Source organism: Mustela putorius, unplaced genomic scaffold, assembly GCF_011764305.1.
Source record: "Mustela putorius furo isolate JIRA1106 unplaced genomic scaffold, ASM1176430v1.1 tig00000224_pilon_pilon_pilon, whole genome shotgun sequence".
NCBI lineage: Eukaryota > Metazoa > Chordata > Mammalia > Carnivora > Mustelidae > Mustela > Mustela putorius.
Genome location: NW_025421321.1, coordinates 9438456 through 9457852, shown reverse-complemented (window position 1 = coordinate 9457852; position 19397 = coordinate 9438456). Strand labels below are relative to the sequence as shown.

At 39.7% G+C, this 19397-nt stretch overlaps 1 protein-coding gene across 2 annotated transcripts in view; it reads right to left on the bottom strand.

The window, feature by feature from the left end:
* Window positions 1-19397, bottom strand: part of RFX8 (regulatory factor X8) — a 72430-nt gene that overhangs the window by 34109 nt on the left and 18924 nt on the right. For both annotated transcript variants that reach the window (XM_045077687.1, XM_045077688.1), the window contains exons 3-4: window positions 13193-13254; window positions 12038-12124 (exon numbers count right to left, since the gene is read on the bottom strand). In XM_045077687.1, the coding sequence (XP_044933622.1) occupies window positions 12038-12124; window positions 13193-13254 (149 nt within the window). The remainder of the gene's footprint in view (window positions 1-12037; window positions 12125-13192; window positions 13255-19397) is intronic.

Below are 19397 nucleotides of genomic sequence, written 5' to 3'. Positions count from 1 at the left end.
GGCACAATAATACACACACTCTCCCTCCATTCCCCGCTTCTCCCCAGACAATAATAAAGCATTTTATACTCTGGCCTCAATTCTTCAGTGAGTTTCTAGGTCAGCAATTATACCCAGGTCCAAGTCTCAATCTGGTTGCCAGCTAAACAGGATTGGTATCTGAGGAGGCCTATTGCCTGTAAAATTATGTTACCCCGGAGAGGGGAGCCGAAGGGAAAACGTTCTGGATTTTGTGAAGGAGTTCTTTTCATATGGTGCACACTGCATATTTATAGTTGTTTTTTTTTTTCCAAAAAAAAACCCCTCAAATTTTTCATTTGCTTTGAAAATCAAACCTCGGTCTCTCCTTGGTTCAGGGCAGATGCTGCCTCAGCAATTTTGAGAGAAATTCAGCACCACCCCCACTCCAGCCCAGTGCAAGCAAATGCCATTAAGACGTGGGACTCCTGATTCACTCCTTGGCCACCTGTTCAGGTGGCCAGTGAAGGGGATCATCAGTGCTGCTGTCCCTGGCTCTGGATCCTGTCTTCCTGCTGCTTCTGCTTGAGTGAGGGGTAGAGTGATGTCAGAGACCTGGGCATCAGTACTTCTATACTGATGAGCTTTATTGGAGCCATATTGGAAGAGCAATATGGAGGAAAGATGGAGGAGATAGGGGCTTGTATTGAGACTAGATTTATTTTAATTAGATTATATGCTTCTTTGTAGTGCTTGGTGGTGGTGGTGAAGAGGCAGAAAAGTTCCCCAAAGCCACCCCTTTTCTACCAAACCTGGTTCCTTGCCAAATCTCTAATGCTAATGCTCTTATTGGTGTTGCCATGTCTTTCCTTAACACAAGGTCCTAGGGGAGCAGAAGACAAACAGAGTACCCTTGAACAGCAAGCACACCTCTCAATAACTCAGAGGGTTGTTGCTGGGAATGGAATATATTCCACTCTAAGACACCCCTAACAAGCCATGCTCTTGAAAAACAAAGCAACTCAATGTCAACAAAACCTAAACATTCAGAGTCCTATTCTTCTCTTAAGAAAGTTTCATAACAAAGTTTTTTAAATTAGACCACACATAGAGAAGTGCCTGCTTCACAGGGGCATTCAACTTTTGGAAACTACAAATAAACTCATCTGTGGTTTGCTGGGGTTTTCCCCTCTGTGTTTTAAACACTGGGGAGATCATGCTCTTGGAGGTGAATGTAAGAATACACTTGAGCCGACTTAACTGCCTGCTGCCCACTGGGGTTGAAGACTTCCAAGAGTGCAAGGCCTGTGGGGACCCCTCTTGCTGTGCACCTCTTGACTCTAAGGAGTCCTGCTTGGTTAGACTAATGACACCACTTAAGGTCTCCAGAAGAAAAACAATTGGGCTGCCATTGCAAATTCCACACAGCGGAACGTGCCGAAGAATGCTTTGAAATAAAGGAAAGACCTGAACTCTGTGAGAAGAGAGAATGGGTGTGAGCAGAAGGAGAAATAAGACATCTGCAGATATGGCCTTGAGAAATAGGCAGGAGAACACTGTGGGGAGACTTCATGGGAACTGTCCTCATGTAGGATTAGGCCTCATTAATTATTTGAAATTGAAATTTTTAATTGATGTAACTGTAGATTGACATATGATGATTTGGAGAGCTTCCTTTTACATTCTGCCCAATTCCCCCCAATGCTAACATTTTGCAGAACTATAATACAATATCACAACCTGGATACTGACATTGATATAATTCACTGATCTTACTCAAATTTCCCAAGTTCTACTTAAACTCATTTTTGTGTGTATTTAGTGCTCTACAATTTTATCACCTATAGAGATTTGTGTATCCATCCCACCAAAGACAACATAGAGAACTCCCGATCACAAGGATCCTTGTGTTGCCCCTTCATCACCACAGCCATCTCTTTCTTCTCCACCCCCAGGTCTCTGGCAACCACTAACTTGTCATCTACTTTATTTTATTTTATTATTTTTTATTATTTTTATTAACATATAATGTCTTATTTGCCCCAAGGGTACAAGTCTGTGAATCATCAGGCTTACACATTTCACAGCACTTACCATAGCACATACCCTCCCCAATGTTGTCCTCTATTTTAAAAACTGTCATTTCAAAATGTTTTATAAATGGAATCAAAAGATATGGAATCCTTAGAGACAGGATTTTTTCACTCAGCATTTAGAGATCTATCCAAGTTGTTATAACAATAGTTTATTTCTCTTTGTTGTTGAGTAATATTCCATGGTATGGCTATACCAGAGTTTGTTTAACCATTCACCCAGTGAAGCAAATCAGGCTGATGCCAATTTTTGGCTGTTTTAAAGAAAGCTTTTATGAACATCTATGTATGGGTTTTAATTTTTTTGTTATTTTAGAAAAGATTTCTTATTTTAGAGAGAGAGCACAAGTAGGAGGAGCACAGAGGAGAGAGACTCTCAGCAGACGCCACACTGAGCATGGAGCCTGACAAGGGACTCCCATCTCACAACTGTGAGATCATGACCTAACCCGAAACCATGTTGCATCCCTGTACAGGTTATTATGTGGACATAATTTTTCATCTGTGTGAAACCATATGTACTCTTGGATAAATGTCCAAGAGTACAATTGATGGTTTGGATGTTAATTGTATGTTTAGTTGTATGAAAACTGCCAAACCGGGCTGCCCAGGTGGCTCAGTGGTTAAGCATCTCCTTTGGCTTAGGGGTCCCAGGGTCCTGGGACTTAGCCCTGTATTAGGCTCCCTGTACTGCTCCCCCTGCTTGTGCTTTTTCTCTTTCTCTTAAATAAATCTTAAAAAAAGAAAAAAACCTGCCAAACTGTTTTGCATTCCTACCATCAATGTGTGTATGAGTGATGCAGCATCTCTGAATCCTCATCAGCACTTGGTGGTTGCTGCTGTTTTTTTATTTTAGTCAGTCTGACAGGTATGCAGTGATATTCCATTATGATGTTAATTTGCATTTCCATAATGATTAATGATGCTGATGATTCTTTTATGTGTTTATCTGCCACGTGTATATATCTTCTTCAGTGAGATGAATATTTGTGTCTTTTGCCCATTTTCTAAATGGATTTTTTTTTTTTATTGCTGAGGTCTGAGAATTCTTTATATATAATAGGTACTAGTCCTTTGACAGATATGGTAACTTCAAATACTTTCTCCCAATTTGTAAATTATCTTTCCATCCCCTTCATAGTCTTTCACAGAACAAAATTTTTAATTTTGATAAGGTCCAACTTATTAGCTTTTCCTTTTATGAACTGTTACTCTGTTGTCAAGTCTCAGAATTTTTGCCTAACTCTAGGTCCCAAGATTTTCCATTTTTTTAAGTTTAATATTTTTATGGTTTAAAAGTAAGTCTATGATCCATTTTGAGTTGATTTTTGTGTAAGTTGTGAAGCTTAGTTGTGAGTGTTTTTTTTTCCCCCCACATGTGGATATCTAGTTTTTCTAGCAGCATTTGTTGAAAATCTAGTCTCCTTCCATTGAATTACCTTTGCACCTTTGTGAAAAGCCAGTTGAGCATATTTGAGTGGATCTATTTCTGGATTTTCTACTCTGTTCCATTGATCTGTGTCTGTGTCTCCACCAAAACCACACTGCTCTCTTGATTACTGTAGCTACATTACAGTAGTGTTTCCTCCCACTTAATCTTCTTTGTCAAGGTTGTTTGAACTATTTTAGGGCCTTGCCTTTCCATAGAACTTTTAGAATAAGCTTGCCTATGCCCACAAAAAACCTTGCTGGGATTTTTTTTTTAAAAACAACTTCACTGAGAGATAATTCACATACCATACAATTCACCCATTTAAAGAGTGCAATTCAATGTTTTCTTCGCATATTCACAGGGCCATACAATTGTGCAGAAAAGAGATAACATAGTGGTATTGAGACTGCTCTCCTTAGAAAGGCCTTCTGCTAAGATTGGCCCTTGGCTGGAGTCTGGGAACTTGGTTCCCAGCGTGTTCCCAGTCAACAGTTAACTGATAAGAGTAGTTCCCTGTGCCTAGACTGTTTGTGCAAACAATAAAGTTTATGTAGAATAACATACTTTCTTTTTGGGAAACTGTCATTTTGGTGCATGCTAGGAAGAATGTCCTCATGACCAGCTCCCAATAAAAACTTTGAGCATGGAGTCTCCTAATGGGCCTACCTGAGCAGACCCATATATATGTGTTGCTGTATTTTTGTTACACAGAGAAGTGTGCTCTTTGTGGTCCTCATGAGAGAGCAAGAGCATATGGAAGCTTGCACATAGATTCCTCCAGACCTCTGCCTCTTTTCCTCTTATGCTCCAAGTGTATATCCTTACTATATCTCTGTAGTATTTTTAGCCATAAGTATGAATATATTATTTTGGTTTGCCTGATTTATCTTGTGCCACCCAACCTCCCAGATGGTGCAGCCTGAGGGAGCTAGAGGGCTCTTCCGAGACTGCCTGGGGGATCTCTCTCTGTGGGACAAGGGTTCCCTCCAATGGTGCTCCCCAGCTGCCTCTGGGTACACTGGAGACAGAGGCTTCTGGACTAGGCCACTTACTATATAGCTCAGTCTCCTTGACAGATTAGCTCACACTCTTTAGTGTATCTCTTGGTGAAAAAAAAGGTGTCTCAGACCCAGCAAATAATGAGAAGGCTTTCTCTAGCTGTTTATTTTTGGTGGAACTCCCTGTTGCTGCCCCTTGCTTAATATTATTAGAGGAACTAGAGGAGAAATGAGTCTACCCAGATGCCTTATCTTGCTGGGGGGGGGGTTGGGAAACAGTGGGTCTGGGTGATTGGGGGAAGATACAGAGCGCCCTATCACTGTGCTGGTTGTGCAGTCCTTGGGGTCCCCAACCAGCTCATTTTCTTCTTACCACCTTTCAGAGTTTTCCTTTGCTTCCTGCATTATTTCCAGTGTTTACAGTTGTATTTAGCAGGGAGAGGCAGAAAAAAATGTATCTATGCCATCTTTTTCCAACCAAAAGTCCCTACATCATCATATTTTAATTCATCATATTTTAATTTGTTAGGCACAATCATATCATCAAGCATTCCAACTATTGGTAACATCAATTTATAATATATATACGGTCTACTTTCAGAAGTTTTCTGAGGCAGCTAGGATGATGTACAGGGAACAAGATAGTGTAGTTTCATTTTTCCTTTCTGCCTCCCTCTAATACAAATAAATACCCTGGAACTTTTACAGTGGGTCATGATAAAAAGGCTCCAAAACCTGGAAAGAAGAAGGTGAACTGCTAGAGTCTTCTCGCCACAGTGTGGTGAGTGTCCTGGGTTTTCTTTCTATGTCCTATACATAGCTGGACTGGATATTGGAGAGAACTATAGCCCCGAACTGTCAATAGGCATAGACATAAATCCCAAGAAAAATCTGCACTCCCTAAACAAAGGAATAGGAGAAGGAAGCTTAACAGAAACCTGGAGTGGGCTGCTAACCTTGCTTCTGGAGCATGGGTTGGCAACCCAGTCGGACCACAGTGGCAGCCTCAACATCGTGGTGAGATGATCCACCCTCCAACTCCACATCCAGGGCACTGACAGGTGGGCTAATCCACCTGCATAGACAATACTGAATCCTTTAGCCAATTCAATAGAGCACAGAAGGGTAGGCATGCTATCCAAAGGAACAATGCCAGCAGAACCTGGTATCTCCCTGCCCGACACCAACCATAAAAGAACCCAGGCTCAGCCACTCTGGCTGTCTGCATTCCACACAGAAAGTGGACCAGCAAAGCAGGTTCAGCTCCTATAGGTAGCACCAGTAAGGAATTGATCATATATCCATCCAATGTCAGAAGAATGAAGCAAACCAGAACAGGATGCAAGGGCTCTGAAAATTAAACTGTCTTTGGGACAATAGTACACAAAAATAGGCCAGAACCTACATGTTCCACCTAAACCGTGGTAAAGGAGATTTAAATAGGATAAAAAATATAATGTCATAACACAAATGCTCAGGATACAATAGAAAATCAACAGAAAATACCCAGGATACAATAGAAAAATATGTAGATCAATGGAACAAAATAGAAGGCTAGTAGAAAACCCACACATACATGGTCAATTAGCTACAACAAAGTAGCCAAGAATATACAATGTTCTTTTCAATAAATGATGTTAGGGAAACTGGACAACCATATGTAACAAAAGAGAAAACTTCCTTATGCTACAAAAATGAAATCAAAATGGTTTAAAGACTTGAGTGTAAGACCTGAAATCATAAAACTCTTAGAAGAAAACATAGGTAGTAAGCACCTTGACATCAATCTTAGCAATAATTTTTTTTTGATTTGACACCAAAAGCAAAGACAAGAAAAGCAAAAATAAATAAGTGGGACTACATGGAACTAAAAACCTTCTACACAGCAAAGAAAACCATCAACAAAATAAAAAGCAACCTACTTAATGGAAGAAAATATTTGTAGATCATATTTCTAATAAAGGGTTAATATTCAAAATATATAAACATACAACTCCATAGCAAAAAAAAAAAATCTGTTTACCAGTGGGCAGAAGATCTGAATAGTCATTTTTCCAAAGAAGACATACAGATGGCCAATGGGTACATGAAAAGATACTCAACATCAGCAGCGATCAGGGAAATGCAATCAAACCACAATGAGATATCACTTCACACCTGTCAGAATGGCTAATACCAAAAAGACATGTTGTCAAGGATGCAGGGAAAGTAAACCCTTGTGCACTGTTGGTAGGAATGTAAATTGGTGCAGCCACTGTGGAAAACAATATGGAATTTACTCAAAAAACTAAATATAGAACCACCATATTATCCTGCAATTTCACTTCTGGGTATTTATCCAAAGAAAATGAAAACACTAACCCAAAAAGATATCTGCCCCCCATGTTCATCACAGTGTTACTTATAATAGACAAGATACGAGACAATCTAAATGTACATTGACATTTGAATGGATAAAGAAAATGTGGTGTGTGTATTCCTCATGATGGAATACTATTCTGCCATAAAAGAGAATAACCTCTTGCCATTGCAACAACATGAACGCACCTTGGGGATATTATGCTAAGTGAGGTAAGTCAGACAGAAAAAGACAAATATTGCATGGTCTCACTTATAGGAGGAATCTTAAAAAAAAAAAAAACACACTCAAAAAAAGCAAAATGCCAGGCTCATAGATACAGAGAACAGATTGTACCTTTTGACTTCAGTTATAAAATAAATAAGTCCTGGGGGTATAATATACAGTTTGATGACTATATTAATAACATTATAGTACATATTTAGAGGTCCCTAAGAGAGTAGATCTTAAGTCCTCATCACAAGAAAAAATTTTGTAACTACAAAGTTATTAATATTAAAATATTAACTAGATTTTACTGTGATGATCATTTTGTAACATATGAGAACATCAAATCATTATGTTGTATGCTTGAAATTAATGTGACATTGTATGTCAATTATAGAGAAAGAAGAAAGGAAAGAAGGAAGGAAGGGAGGGAGGAAAGAAGCTAAGAAGGAAAAGAAATAACAAGAATTCGGTAATAATAACAGGACCTAACCCCTAATAACAAAAATTAGGTAAGCCACAATTTGAATAAGAAAAGGTAACAAACTGACACCAATATTGAGATGATTTAGATGTTGGAATTATCTGACAAAGATTTTCAAGCGATCATTATAAAAATTCTCTAACAAGTAGTTATAAATTCTCTTAAAACAATTGAAAAAACAGAAAACCACAAAAAAGTAGGAGTTACACCAAAGAACCAAATGGGAATGATAGAACTGAAAAATACAATGACCAAAATAACAACCATATACATAATACCACGGAAAAAATGATAGATATGATAAAACGTATATATCAAGGTCAAGAGCAATATGCTTAGAGTCATATTAAGTGCTTACTGTGTGCCAGGTCCCATTTCAAACATTTTCCTTGTATTAATTCATTTAATCCTCACAACAGTCCTGTGAAGAGATATTATTTTCCTTATTTAAATTTCTTTTTTTCTTCATTCTTTTTTTAGGGAGAGCACACATAGTGGGGAGGGGCAGAGGGAGAGAGAGTGAATCAGGGCTCAAGCTCACAACTGTGAGATCATGACCTGAGCCGAAATCAAGAGTTGGACATTTAACCGACTGAGCCACCCAGGCACCCCATTATTATTATTATTATTAATAGATGAAGAAACTGAGACACAGAGAGGTTGAATGACCTGCCTAAGATCACACAGCTTACTAGTGGTAGAGCCAGGCAGGCTGTTTCAGAGTCTCTGCCCTTATCCATGTATAATACTGCAGAGTATTATGCTGCCTCTTTGAAGGCAGAGGCTTAACCCACTGAGGCACCCAGGCGCCCCCTATGCTGCATTTTTGAGAGAATTAAATTTATTTCAGTGAGAAATCTCAATGGGCCAGCTCTGCCAGGCTGCTGAACAAGTCTCCTAGCTGGTCACTCTGCCTCCTCTCCCATTTTCTTGCACAGTCCAGTCTTAGCATGGTTGCTGGGAGGATCTTCATTTAAAACACAAATCAGAAACACCATATGATCCAGTAATTCCACTGCTGGGCATTTACACAAAGAAAAGGAAAACAATAATTTGAGGAGATACATGCACTCCTATGTTTATTGCAGCATTATTTACAATAGCCAAGATATGGAAGCAAGCCAAGTATCCACTGACAGATGAATAGATAGAGAAGATGTGGTATATATACACAATGGATAATATTACTCAGCTATAAAAAAGGATGAGATCATGTCATTTGTCACAACATGGATGGACATGAAGGGTTATTATGCTAAGTGAAGTAAGTCAGATAGAGAAAGAAATACCATATGATTTCACTTGCATGTGGAATCTAAAAAACAAAACAAATGAATAAACAAACAAAAAGCAGAATCAGAGCTACAAATAGAGCACAAACTGGTGATTGTTAGAGAAAAGGAGGATGAGGGATGGGCACGATGGGTGAAGAAGAGTGGGAGGTACAGGCTTCCAGTGATGGAATGAATGAGTCACATGGATAAAAGGTTCAGCATAGGAAATATAGTTGAAGCATTGTAATAGCCCTGGATGGTGACAGATGGGAACTACACTTGTGGTGAGTGTAGCAGAATGTATAGACTTGTTGAATCACTGTGTTGTACAGTTGAAACAAATATAATAGGCATGCCTACTCAAATTTTTAAAAATTTTAAAAAATCAGATTGCTTCACTTCCCAGTTTAAGACTCTCCAGTGGGGGACGCCTGGGTGGCTCAGTTGGTTGGACGACTGCCTTCGGCTCAGGTCATGATCCCGGAGTCCCAGATCGAGTCCGGCATCGGGCTCCCAGCTCCACAGAGAGTCTGCTTCTCCCTCTGACCTTCTCCTTGCTCATGCTCTCTCTCATTGTATCTTTCTCAAATAAAATTAAAAAAAAAGAAAAGAAAAGAAAAGAAAAGACTCTCCAGTGGCTCCCTATCACACTCGGAATAACATTCCAACCTCCTTGCCAATACTTAGAGGTTCTACTTGTATGTTCAGATTCCACTCCTCCCACTCTTTTGGTAATTCGCCAAACTCCACCTTCAGATTTCCTTGCTGTTTTTTTGAACTCATCCCTGCCTCCGGTCCTTTGCACTTGCTCTTTCCTCTGCCTGGAATACTTGTCCTCCCAGATCCTCACTTCGCTGGCTGTTTTTTTCACCTTTCTCTCAAAAGGCATCTTCTCAAAGAGGCCTTCCCATGACTCCATTTTATTATTTTCAGATTAATTTTGCTATTGTTCCATTTTTATTGTTTTACGTCTTCCCCACTAAAACTGATGAGAGGGGAGGCCCTGTTTTTTTGTTTACTGCTTAATCACCAGTAACTAGAACAGGGCCTGACTTATTGTAGGAACTCAAGTATTTGTTGAATGAACAAATAAATGAATGGATGAGTTATATAGATTTTATTACCTGAACACTAAAGAAATAACGTTTTTTTTGTTTTGAGACCTAATTTAAAAACATTTTTTAAAAATATTATATTTATTTATCTGACAGACAGAGAACACACAAGCAGGGGGAGGGGCAGAGGGAGAATCAGACTCCCCACTGAGCAGGGAGCCCAATATGGGGCTCTATCCTAGGACCCTGGCATCATGACCCGAGCTTAACCAACTGAGTCACCCAGGCACCCCTGTTTTGAGACCTGATTTTTTAGAGGAATTTGTCACACAGGTTCTTGTATAAAAGATACAATAAAGCAGAAGACATTTTCATCTGCATGCTTCATAGATTATTAACAATAGTGTATCATTATATTTCTGTATTTTAAGATATATTTAGTATTTCTAAAAATGTGGAATGTAATCAATAAGGAAGTTACCTTAAATCTTAGTACTTAAAAAAACTCGCTTAACTGGCAAAGACAGTTTATCAATTTTTAAATATGTGTTGAGCATGAAAAGCTCCTGGTCCTGGGCTTATCTTATGGATAAGCCAATGTCACCCTTGTTTGTATCTGTGTCTCCTGGCAGCCCTCCTCTTCCTTGCTGAAGATAAAACACAGTTCTTTTCCCCCCACAAAGACCTGTTCTAGACCCTCACTCTGTGTGTGACATGGACCCAGAGATCTCAGGACACTCCTGGCCTCTCACGGCTGCTGAGTGCTGGTCTGGTCATGCTGCGGGACACTCTAAACAGCCTGCTGGGTGATCTGGGGCAAACAAAGAGATGTCGGCTCTAGCCTTTCAGGAGTGTATGGGTCAGCAAGCCAGAGAATACATTTGCAAAGGAGAGTTCTAACCTTAACCGAAATAAGTCTCCTATTTCTTCCCTTCCTTAACTTCTCTATTTTTGTTGATGTAATTTTTCCGTCTTTGTGACTAATCGATGAATAAGACTTTGAAGCAGAAGAGCTGGTTGGAAGAAGAGCATAATGACTTTATTTGAGGTTAAGTTTGAGGTTTCAGTGGGACAGGCTGGGCTGAGTCAACCAACCGAAGACCCTGCCTTGGAGAGGTCTTTGAGATCTGCCTCTTTTTTGATTCAGGCGCTCATCAGAATGACCATGGCAGCTTTGGAGCCATCTCTGGGCTGACTCTCTCCTTCCCGATCTAGCTAGGGATGGCTGTGGGGTGACACTTTGTTTAGATTCTTCTGTTAGTAGCATATATTGAAATAAGGAAGTCAAGAGGCAGAGATGATTTGGAGGGAGATTAAAAATGTAGATTTCTGGGGCGCCTGGGTGGCTCAGTGTGTTAAGCCTCTGCCTTCAGCTCAGGTCATGATCTCAGGGTCCTGGAATCAAGCCCCGCATCAGGTTCTCTGCTCAGCGGGGAGCCTGCTTCCCCCTATCCCCTCCCTGCTTGCCTCTCTGCCTACTTATGGTCTCTGTCTGTCAAATAAATAAATAAAATCTTTTTTAAAAATGTAGGTTTCTACATACTAAATATGAAGAGCCAATGGGTCATGTAAATGAAAATATCCAGCAAACAGCCTGAGGGCAATGGCTGGGAAGTGGGAGAGAAAGGGCCATGGAAAACGACTTAGGAGGAGGAAGTCATCCGTGGGCGGGCAGTGATAGGTGAAAGTTAAAGAAGGATGAGATATCTTGGGACCAAGGGGTAGGAAGAGCACCGTTGGTTGAGTCTCAGGACGATGACTGCACTTAAGGGGAGGGGAGCAGTAAGGAGACAAGAAGGGTCACTTGGGAAGAAACTGGATAAAGCAGTCTTAAGAGCTATAGGAAGTTTTAAGAAAGAAGGGGCCAATTCTGTCATATTTAACCAAGAAGTTGGGAAGAATGAATGAAAAATGGTTTTGGAAAATGAGATGATAATTATAAGGAAAAGTATCCAAGAAAATGGACTGGAAATGCCTTTCTCTGGCCAGTGATGTTGCCAGAGTCTGATATACTGCCCACGTCAAAGCCGTGTTGAAGGATGTGTATGTTTCCATCCATAAGAAGGATTAGTAGCAGAACAGCCAAAAATACAGTTAGAGTCAACTAAAATATGAGTGCATCTCATATTCATCAGACTGTGACTTATGGCCAAAATACTTAAATGACAGATACTAACCTGTGGTACCTTTTTTCACCCAGAAGGTAACAATACTGGGCATAGAAGAAAGAGCTTTTCTTGATACAGATTCCATCATAATGATACCTGAAAAATAAAGGTTGTCTTAACGATCATGTCAAACCACTGACATGCTTTACAGAAGCCACAGAATAGACTAGCTAATAAAGATCTGAGTTTTATCTACAATGCCATTTATCAGCTCTGTTAGGTAGACCGTTTCATACTATTTCATACACATTAGCTTTAAAATGGGATCATAAATGCTCTACTCTGCTTTCCCAGCTTAGACACTCCAATCTCAGAGACATGTGACAGAGAAAGCCTCCTCTTGCCACCGCTGTGAACCTTTTTAAAGCGAAGGGCAGCGACATCCACATTCCCTCCACCGAGAACTAGACTCAGATTCTCACAAACCCAAGAAGGCAGTCAGTTCCTGCTCTGCAGCCCAGGCACTCTGCTGAGCTGGGAAAATGCAGCTGCTTGTCTAGGCTCACAGCAGCAGAGCAAAATTTTTTCAAATGAACTATTACCCAATGTTTAGTTTGGCAAACGTTTCAGCTGTCTTTATTCCCTCATGGGTAGCAGGCCCTTTTCCTAATTTGGCTTCCATCCCTTCTCACTGATTTTCTGATCTAACTGATTTCTCCTGATTTTTCTTGATTTAAAAGAAATAACAATAGTAATTGAGTGACAATTACACCATGATGCACCTGATAACACTGGAATTTCCTTTTGTTTTAAAAATACATAGAGTCTGGGTACCTGGTCTCTGGAAAATAATTCAAATATGCTAATTAGGTGAATACTTAGAAATTTTAGTTCAAAGAATAATTAAAACAGTTCTATAACTCCATGTGTGTAATTATTTAAATATGTCAACAGACATCTACAGGTCTAAACGCTTAAAGTGTTGAAACAAGAAAACACTTTCATATTTTAACAAAATCACTAAGAAAGTAGAGACTAATATTTAGTTCTAGTATCACCCAAATTATTCCAGGCAGTAGGATTTCATGTGAATTATGGGAACTCTTTGGTAGCATTGATATTTCTATTTTGTTTAGTTTTGCATTTTTGTGTCACCCATTTTGTGATTTTTCAAAATGTTTGTTTATTCTAACATTTCAAATAAAACAAAAACGATAAACCTACCTGGCACTTCCTCTCGTGCCTAGCCTCCGGGTGCCGAGATCAGGAAAAACCAAACGCACAAGCTAAAAGAATAAAACAGACTTAAAGCTGCAATTGGAAAACTTAGAAATAAAACTTACAGTTTCTCCTCTTATAAGGTTTCAGTTGTATTTCCCTTTTTTATTATAGAGAAAATATGTGCAAATAAAATTTGGAAAAAATCAGACATATATAGGGACAAAAATATACCATTCAGAGGAAACTACCATTTAAACCTCAGTGTGGTTTAAATGAGGTTTAGTGTGGTTCCTTCCAGTTTTTTAAGATTTATTTTAAAGAGAGAGCACATGCATGGGGGAGGGGAGAGGCTGAGGGAAAGGGAAAAGGAGAGAAGCAGACTCCCCACTATGCGTGGAGCCCATCACAGGGCTAGATCTCAGGATCCTGATAAGGGCCTGAGCTGAAACCAAAAGTCAGTCTCTCTCTTTTTTTTTTTTTTTTTTAATTTTTTTATTTTTTATAAACATATATTTTTATCCCCAGGGGTACAGGTCTGTGAATCACCAGGTTTACACACTTCACAGCACTCACCAAAGCACATACCCTCCCCAATGTCCATAATCCCACCCCCTTCTCCCAAACCCCCTCCCCCCGGCAACCCTCAGTTTGTTTTGTGAGATTAAGAGTCACTTATGGTTTGTCTCCCTCCCAATCCCATCTTGTTTCAAAAGTCAGTCTCTTAACTGACTGGGCCACCCAGGTGCCCCTTTCCAGTTTGTTTTTTTTTCTTTTCTTTTCTTTCCTTTTTCCCCCCCTTCTTTTTCTTTTTATTCTTTTCAAATATTTTATTTATTTATTTGAATGAGAGAGAGAGAATGAGCAGTTGGGAGCAGCAGGGGGAAAGAGGGAGGGAGAGAGACGGAGAGAGAGAGAGAGAGCAGACTTCCTGCTGAGCAGGAAGGCTGATGCAGGTAGATCCCAGGACCCTGGGATCCTGATCTGAGCCGAAGGCAGATGCTTAAAAGACTGAGCCACCCAGGCGCCCCTCTAGTTTTTTTTTTTTTTCCCCAAGCCTCCATATGTGTGTGGATTCTGTGGGTATGCACAGGAAACAACTGGTGTCATACAATTAGCATGTGTACAGTTTTGCTTTTGACTTTCTCCCCTCTACAGCGTACCATAAACATTTCCCCCTTGTCATTAAGAATTCTCTAAAAACAAGAAATAGCTGCATAAGAGTCCAGCATGTGAGCTGCCATAATTTAACTATTTTCCTCTTTTTCCAATGTGATAGTCATTTTCACTTTTTATTATTTACTTGTTTACCTTATTTTTTTGTTTTAAAGGTTTTGGTAGCAAATGCTATTAAAATATTGAATAACATAGCTACTTCTGACTCAACTTCTCATCTCCCAGATATGTTTTTGATGTGTTTTGTCAGCACTGACATTATATTTATGACACATTATATTTTTTAAAAATAGAAGCTTATTCCAGTTTCCTAATTAGAAGAGGTTCATGACATGCATGGTATCCAAGTGCATGTCTTGTTGAAAGTGGAAATCCTGGAGCATGGTGGAATTAAAAAATACAAAGCATGGATGGCATGGTGTTGGAAGCAGTCAAGTAATGATTTCCACTATTTTTCTCTAGTTCCCACCATAATCATTCAGCTTCTGCTTCTGCTTGGTTTCTTGTTACATCCCTCTTTCTTTTTTTCCTTTTTTTTTTTTTTGAAGATTTTATTTACTTATTTGAGAGAGTGTGAGAGAGAGCAGGAGTGGGGGAGGAGCAGAGAGAGAGGGAGAAGCAGATTCCCCTCTGAACAGGGAACCTGATTCGGGGTCTATCCCACTGATCCCTGAGCTGAAGGCAGACACTTAACTGACTGAGCCACCCAGGAACCCCCCTCCCTGGCTATTTCTTTTTTTCTTAACTTCTAAGCAGCAGGGTTTAACAGTGGCATATAATGTTTCTCTTGCCTGGTTCTAGGCCCTACCTCTTCCTATGGGAAGCCACCCAAGCCCGGGTATAGAGGAAGAAAAATGAAGGAACAAGAAAGGCAATTCTTGTACAATTAAACACCAAGGTTATGCGGCCAAATTGAGAGGTTCCTTTAGGGAAGAGGTCCAAAATGTGCAAATGAAGAATAAATGATAAAAGAAAAATTCAGCAAGTCTAAAAATGCAGAATTAGAAGCCAAAAATTCCTACTTTCAACCACAGATTCTAAAAATTCCATCACCTCTTAAGAAAATCACTTAACACCTTCACTCTATGTGAGCTGTAAAATAGTAGGTACCTAAAAGAATTATTATAAACTATGCAGCAGGCTCAGATTCAAGGCCCTGGGAAATAATCTGGTGTTTTAGAGGGAGAAGCAGAAAGAAATTGCCTAGTTGCCTGACAGTATAATAATCTGCACATTTTATTTTATTGAGTAATCCCATCCCCAGACTATCTTGTGATTTTATTTTATGATCAGGTTCACCATAGTTAAATTTTAAAACCCATTGAGATAATTATTTCCCAAAAATGTAATAAGTAAGAAATGTATATATTTAATAGATGGACAACTCACAGAAATTAATGGGAAAACAATAATATTGCAATGGGAAGTAGTCTAGGGATAATATGTATACACACAAGATGCGTATGACCAAAACACATGCAAAGGTGCTTACCTTCCCTAACCATCCAATAAGTGCAAGTGGAAACAGCTAAATATAGTTCTTTAAAAAAAAAAAAAAAAGATTTTATTTATTTACTTGAGAGAGAGAGAGCATGAGAAGGAAGAAGATCAGAGGGAGAAGCAGACTCCCCACTGAGTAGGAAGCCCGATGTGGGACTTGACCTCAGAACTCCAGGATCACAACCTGAGCCAGAGGCAGTGGCTTAACCCACTGAGCCACCCAGGTGCACTGTAAACAGCTAAATATAGTTCTAAACCAACAAATTTTCTAGGTTAAAAATATTAGGGATTTGGTTAAGAATATCAGTAACTGGGGTGCCTGGGTGGCTCAGTGGGTTAAAGCCTCTGCCTTCGGCTCAAGTTGTGACCCCAGGGTTCTGGGATAGAGCCCCGCATCAGGTTCTCTGCTCAGTGGGGAGCCTGCTCCCCCCGCCCCCCTACTTGCACTTGCAATCTGTCTTACAAGTAAACGGATAAAATCTTAAAAAAAAAAATATATATATATATCAGGAACTATCATGAGGGCTGAGTATTGGTTACAATGGTCTAGAATCCCTTCTAAGGAAGTTACCACATACAGATGGAGACTTATGGTAGAATAGATAAAAATTATGAACAACCAAAATTTCCAATAAGGGAAATGGTTAAATGAATTCTGGAACATCCAAAAAGTGTTTGAAACTGTTTTACAACATTTATTTCAAAATATTTTAGTGTGAAAATGTTTATGATATTCTAAGTTTAGATAAATGGACATGTGATTATAAAAGTTAATTATTTCTTGAGTGTTTCCTATGTGCCAGGACCACTCAATTCTTTTTATATGCATTCTCTCATTAATTTCTTAAAAGCATCTCATAAGGCAGGTACTGTTATTAACATTATGAATAGTTTCATCCTACAGTTGATGATGTCGAGGCACAAAAAGATGAAATAACTTGCCCAGGGTTATAACCTAATTAGCTGGATTCCAGGCTTAGTGTTGTTAAAAAGTATACTACATTGCAAAGTCAACAACACAAGAAACAAGTATTGGCAAGGTTGTGGAGAAAAGGAAGCCCTGGTGCACTGTGGGTAGGAATGCAAACTGGTGCAGCCATTGCAGAAAACAGTATGGAGGTTCCTCAGAAAGTTAAAAATAGAACTAGCCTATGATCCAGTAATCACACTACTAGGTATTTACCCAAAAAACAAAAACAAAAAAGACCCCATGAATTTAAAAAGATATATGCATCCCAATGTTTACTGCAGCATTATTTATAATAGCCAAGCTATGGGAGCAGCCTAATAATGGAATATTATTCAGTGACCCCTGAAACAAATAATACATTATATTTTAATACAAAAAATGAAATCTTGCCATTTGCAATGACTTGGATGGAGCTAGAACGTATAATGCTAAGCAAAATAACTCAGTCAGAGAAAGACAAATACCATATGATTTCACTCATAGGTGAAACTTCAGAAACAAAGCAAGCACAGGAAAAAAAGAGAGAGAGACAGACAATACAAGAAACAGACTCTTAACTGTAGAGAACAAACTGATGGTTATTGACGGGAGGTGGGTAGGGGATTGGGGAAAAGGGGAATAGGAATTAAAGAGTATACTTATGATGAAAAAATGATAAAAATTACCATATTACATGTTGTCTTTCTGTCTATCCACCTGTCCATTTACCTCTGGCCCACCTATCCATACATCAATCTTTTAATCCACTCATCCACGTAGTACCTTTACAACAGGATGAGACATGAACACAACAGACATCAGATAGCAAAGTGAATTGAGAGACACGCATTGCAGGGGACTTGTACACTCAGGCATTTAGCTAAAATTGATTTTTTAAAACCCTAATAAGTCCTCAACTCAAACCACTCACGATGAAATAGAAAGAAGAGATCTAAGGGGATTTCTTGTGGCAAGACAACCTTCTTACTTGTGAAGGGTGTGTGAGACAGAGCGTGACTCAATCATCTCAGGTCTAGCAGAAGAAGGGGCACAGATTCACTTAAACTCTTTGTGAGGCCCCCGTTGGTAGTGACTATGGCATAGGACTCCTAATAGAGTATAGACAGGCTGGCCGGTGCACTTGGTGGACAGGCAGAGGAGAGCTGCCTCCACCCTGGTTTCAGCCGGGACAACCACAGGCTGTTTAGACCAAGAATGGCTGAGTAGTTCCTATGGCCAGAAGTGGTCTACATGTGAGAAAGAGCTGACATGTGGAAGAGCCCGGACTCTGTCCAGCAAAAAGCCCCCAGAATGGACAGTCAAGCTACAGAAAGAGTCAGTCACCAACACAAGGAATGCATACTAGAACATTCCCATGGGCTGCTCTGAAGAAACCACCAAAGGGACCAGGAAACAAGAGTCTGCCTGGCCCCCAAAGTGTGAAGTTGAGCAGTAGGAACCTTCCAGCCATTTTTATCTCCCCTGCTTCCAGAGGGGTAAAACTCCCCAACATGTTTTGGGGAGGAGGGATAGGGAGGGAAGAAGCAGCCCCAATGTCTAGTTCTTCACAGGCAAGAAACCATCCTGGAGGAGATAAGAAAAAGATTACACTTTAAACCTAATTCAGTTTTGATATTATACAGAACTGGACATTCTAAGCATCAGACTGATACTGTGTAGTAAATCAAGAGTGACAACAGGGCTTTGTATCATGCAGGGACTAGAGTGGTCACACTTTGTGCTCACCTGCTCATTCAGGAGTGAAGGAAGAACCACCCAATGAGCAGGTTCAAAGGACCATGGGAAATGAAGGCAAAATCACTGTGTGATTAGTCCCTTAGCTCCTGCTGGTCACATGTGTGTGCAAGCGTGCAAATAAACTATATGTGTGTGGCTACAGCTCTGGAGAATGAGGCTATAGCCAGTATTTATCTTCCTCTTTTTATAGTCTTCCCTAATTTTTACACTTTCTATAAAGGGACTGTAATACGTTTATAATCAGAAAAACATCAGTAAATGTTATTTTTAAAAAGGAAGTCAGTGTTATGGAAATTCCCTAATCCATGTGAGATATCGCTTGCACCAAGAATGAACACTACCCATCATATGCCCAGAGCTGCCAAAAAGAGCAAGAAACATTCCGACATCTGCACAGGAACTTGATGTGGAATCTGGAATCAACTCCATTCCCAGGGGAAGAGAGAGGAAATGAGAATTGGGTATTTTGTTGTTTCTCTTGTAAACATGCTTTGGGATCATATCCTTTTCCCCTTCCTCTCCCTAGTCCATTAGTCACAAATTCGGCAGTAAGGGTCCCTTCCCAACAGGGGCTCCACTAAATGGCCTGTTTTTCAGGCAAACCCCAGTGAGAACTGAAAGTTAGTTGTCTTGAAGAATGGACTCTGAGGCAAGTATTAAGATGAAAAAATGCTAAATAAATGCCCCATTGCTACACACTTGAGTCTCTTTTTAAGTTTTCCTTTGGAATGCTCTGCCGTGAGACTACCCTAGAGGTAACACAACTTATAAGAAACTCTGAAAAAAGTTTTTAAAAATAGGCTTTGATTTCTTAGTAAAGGAAATGGA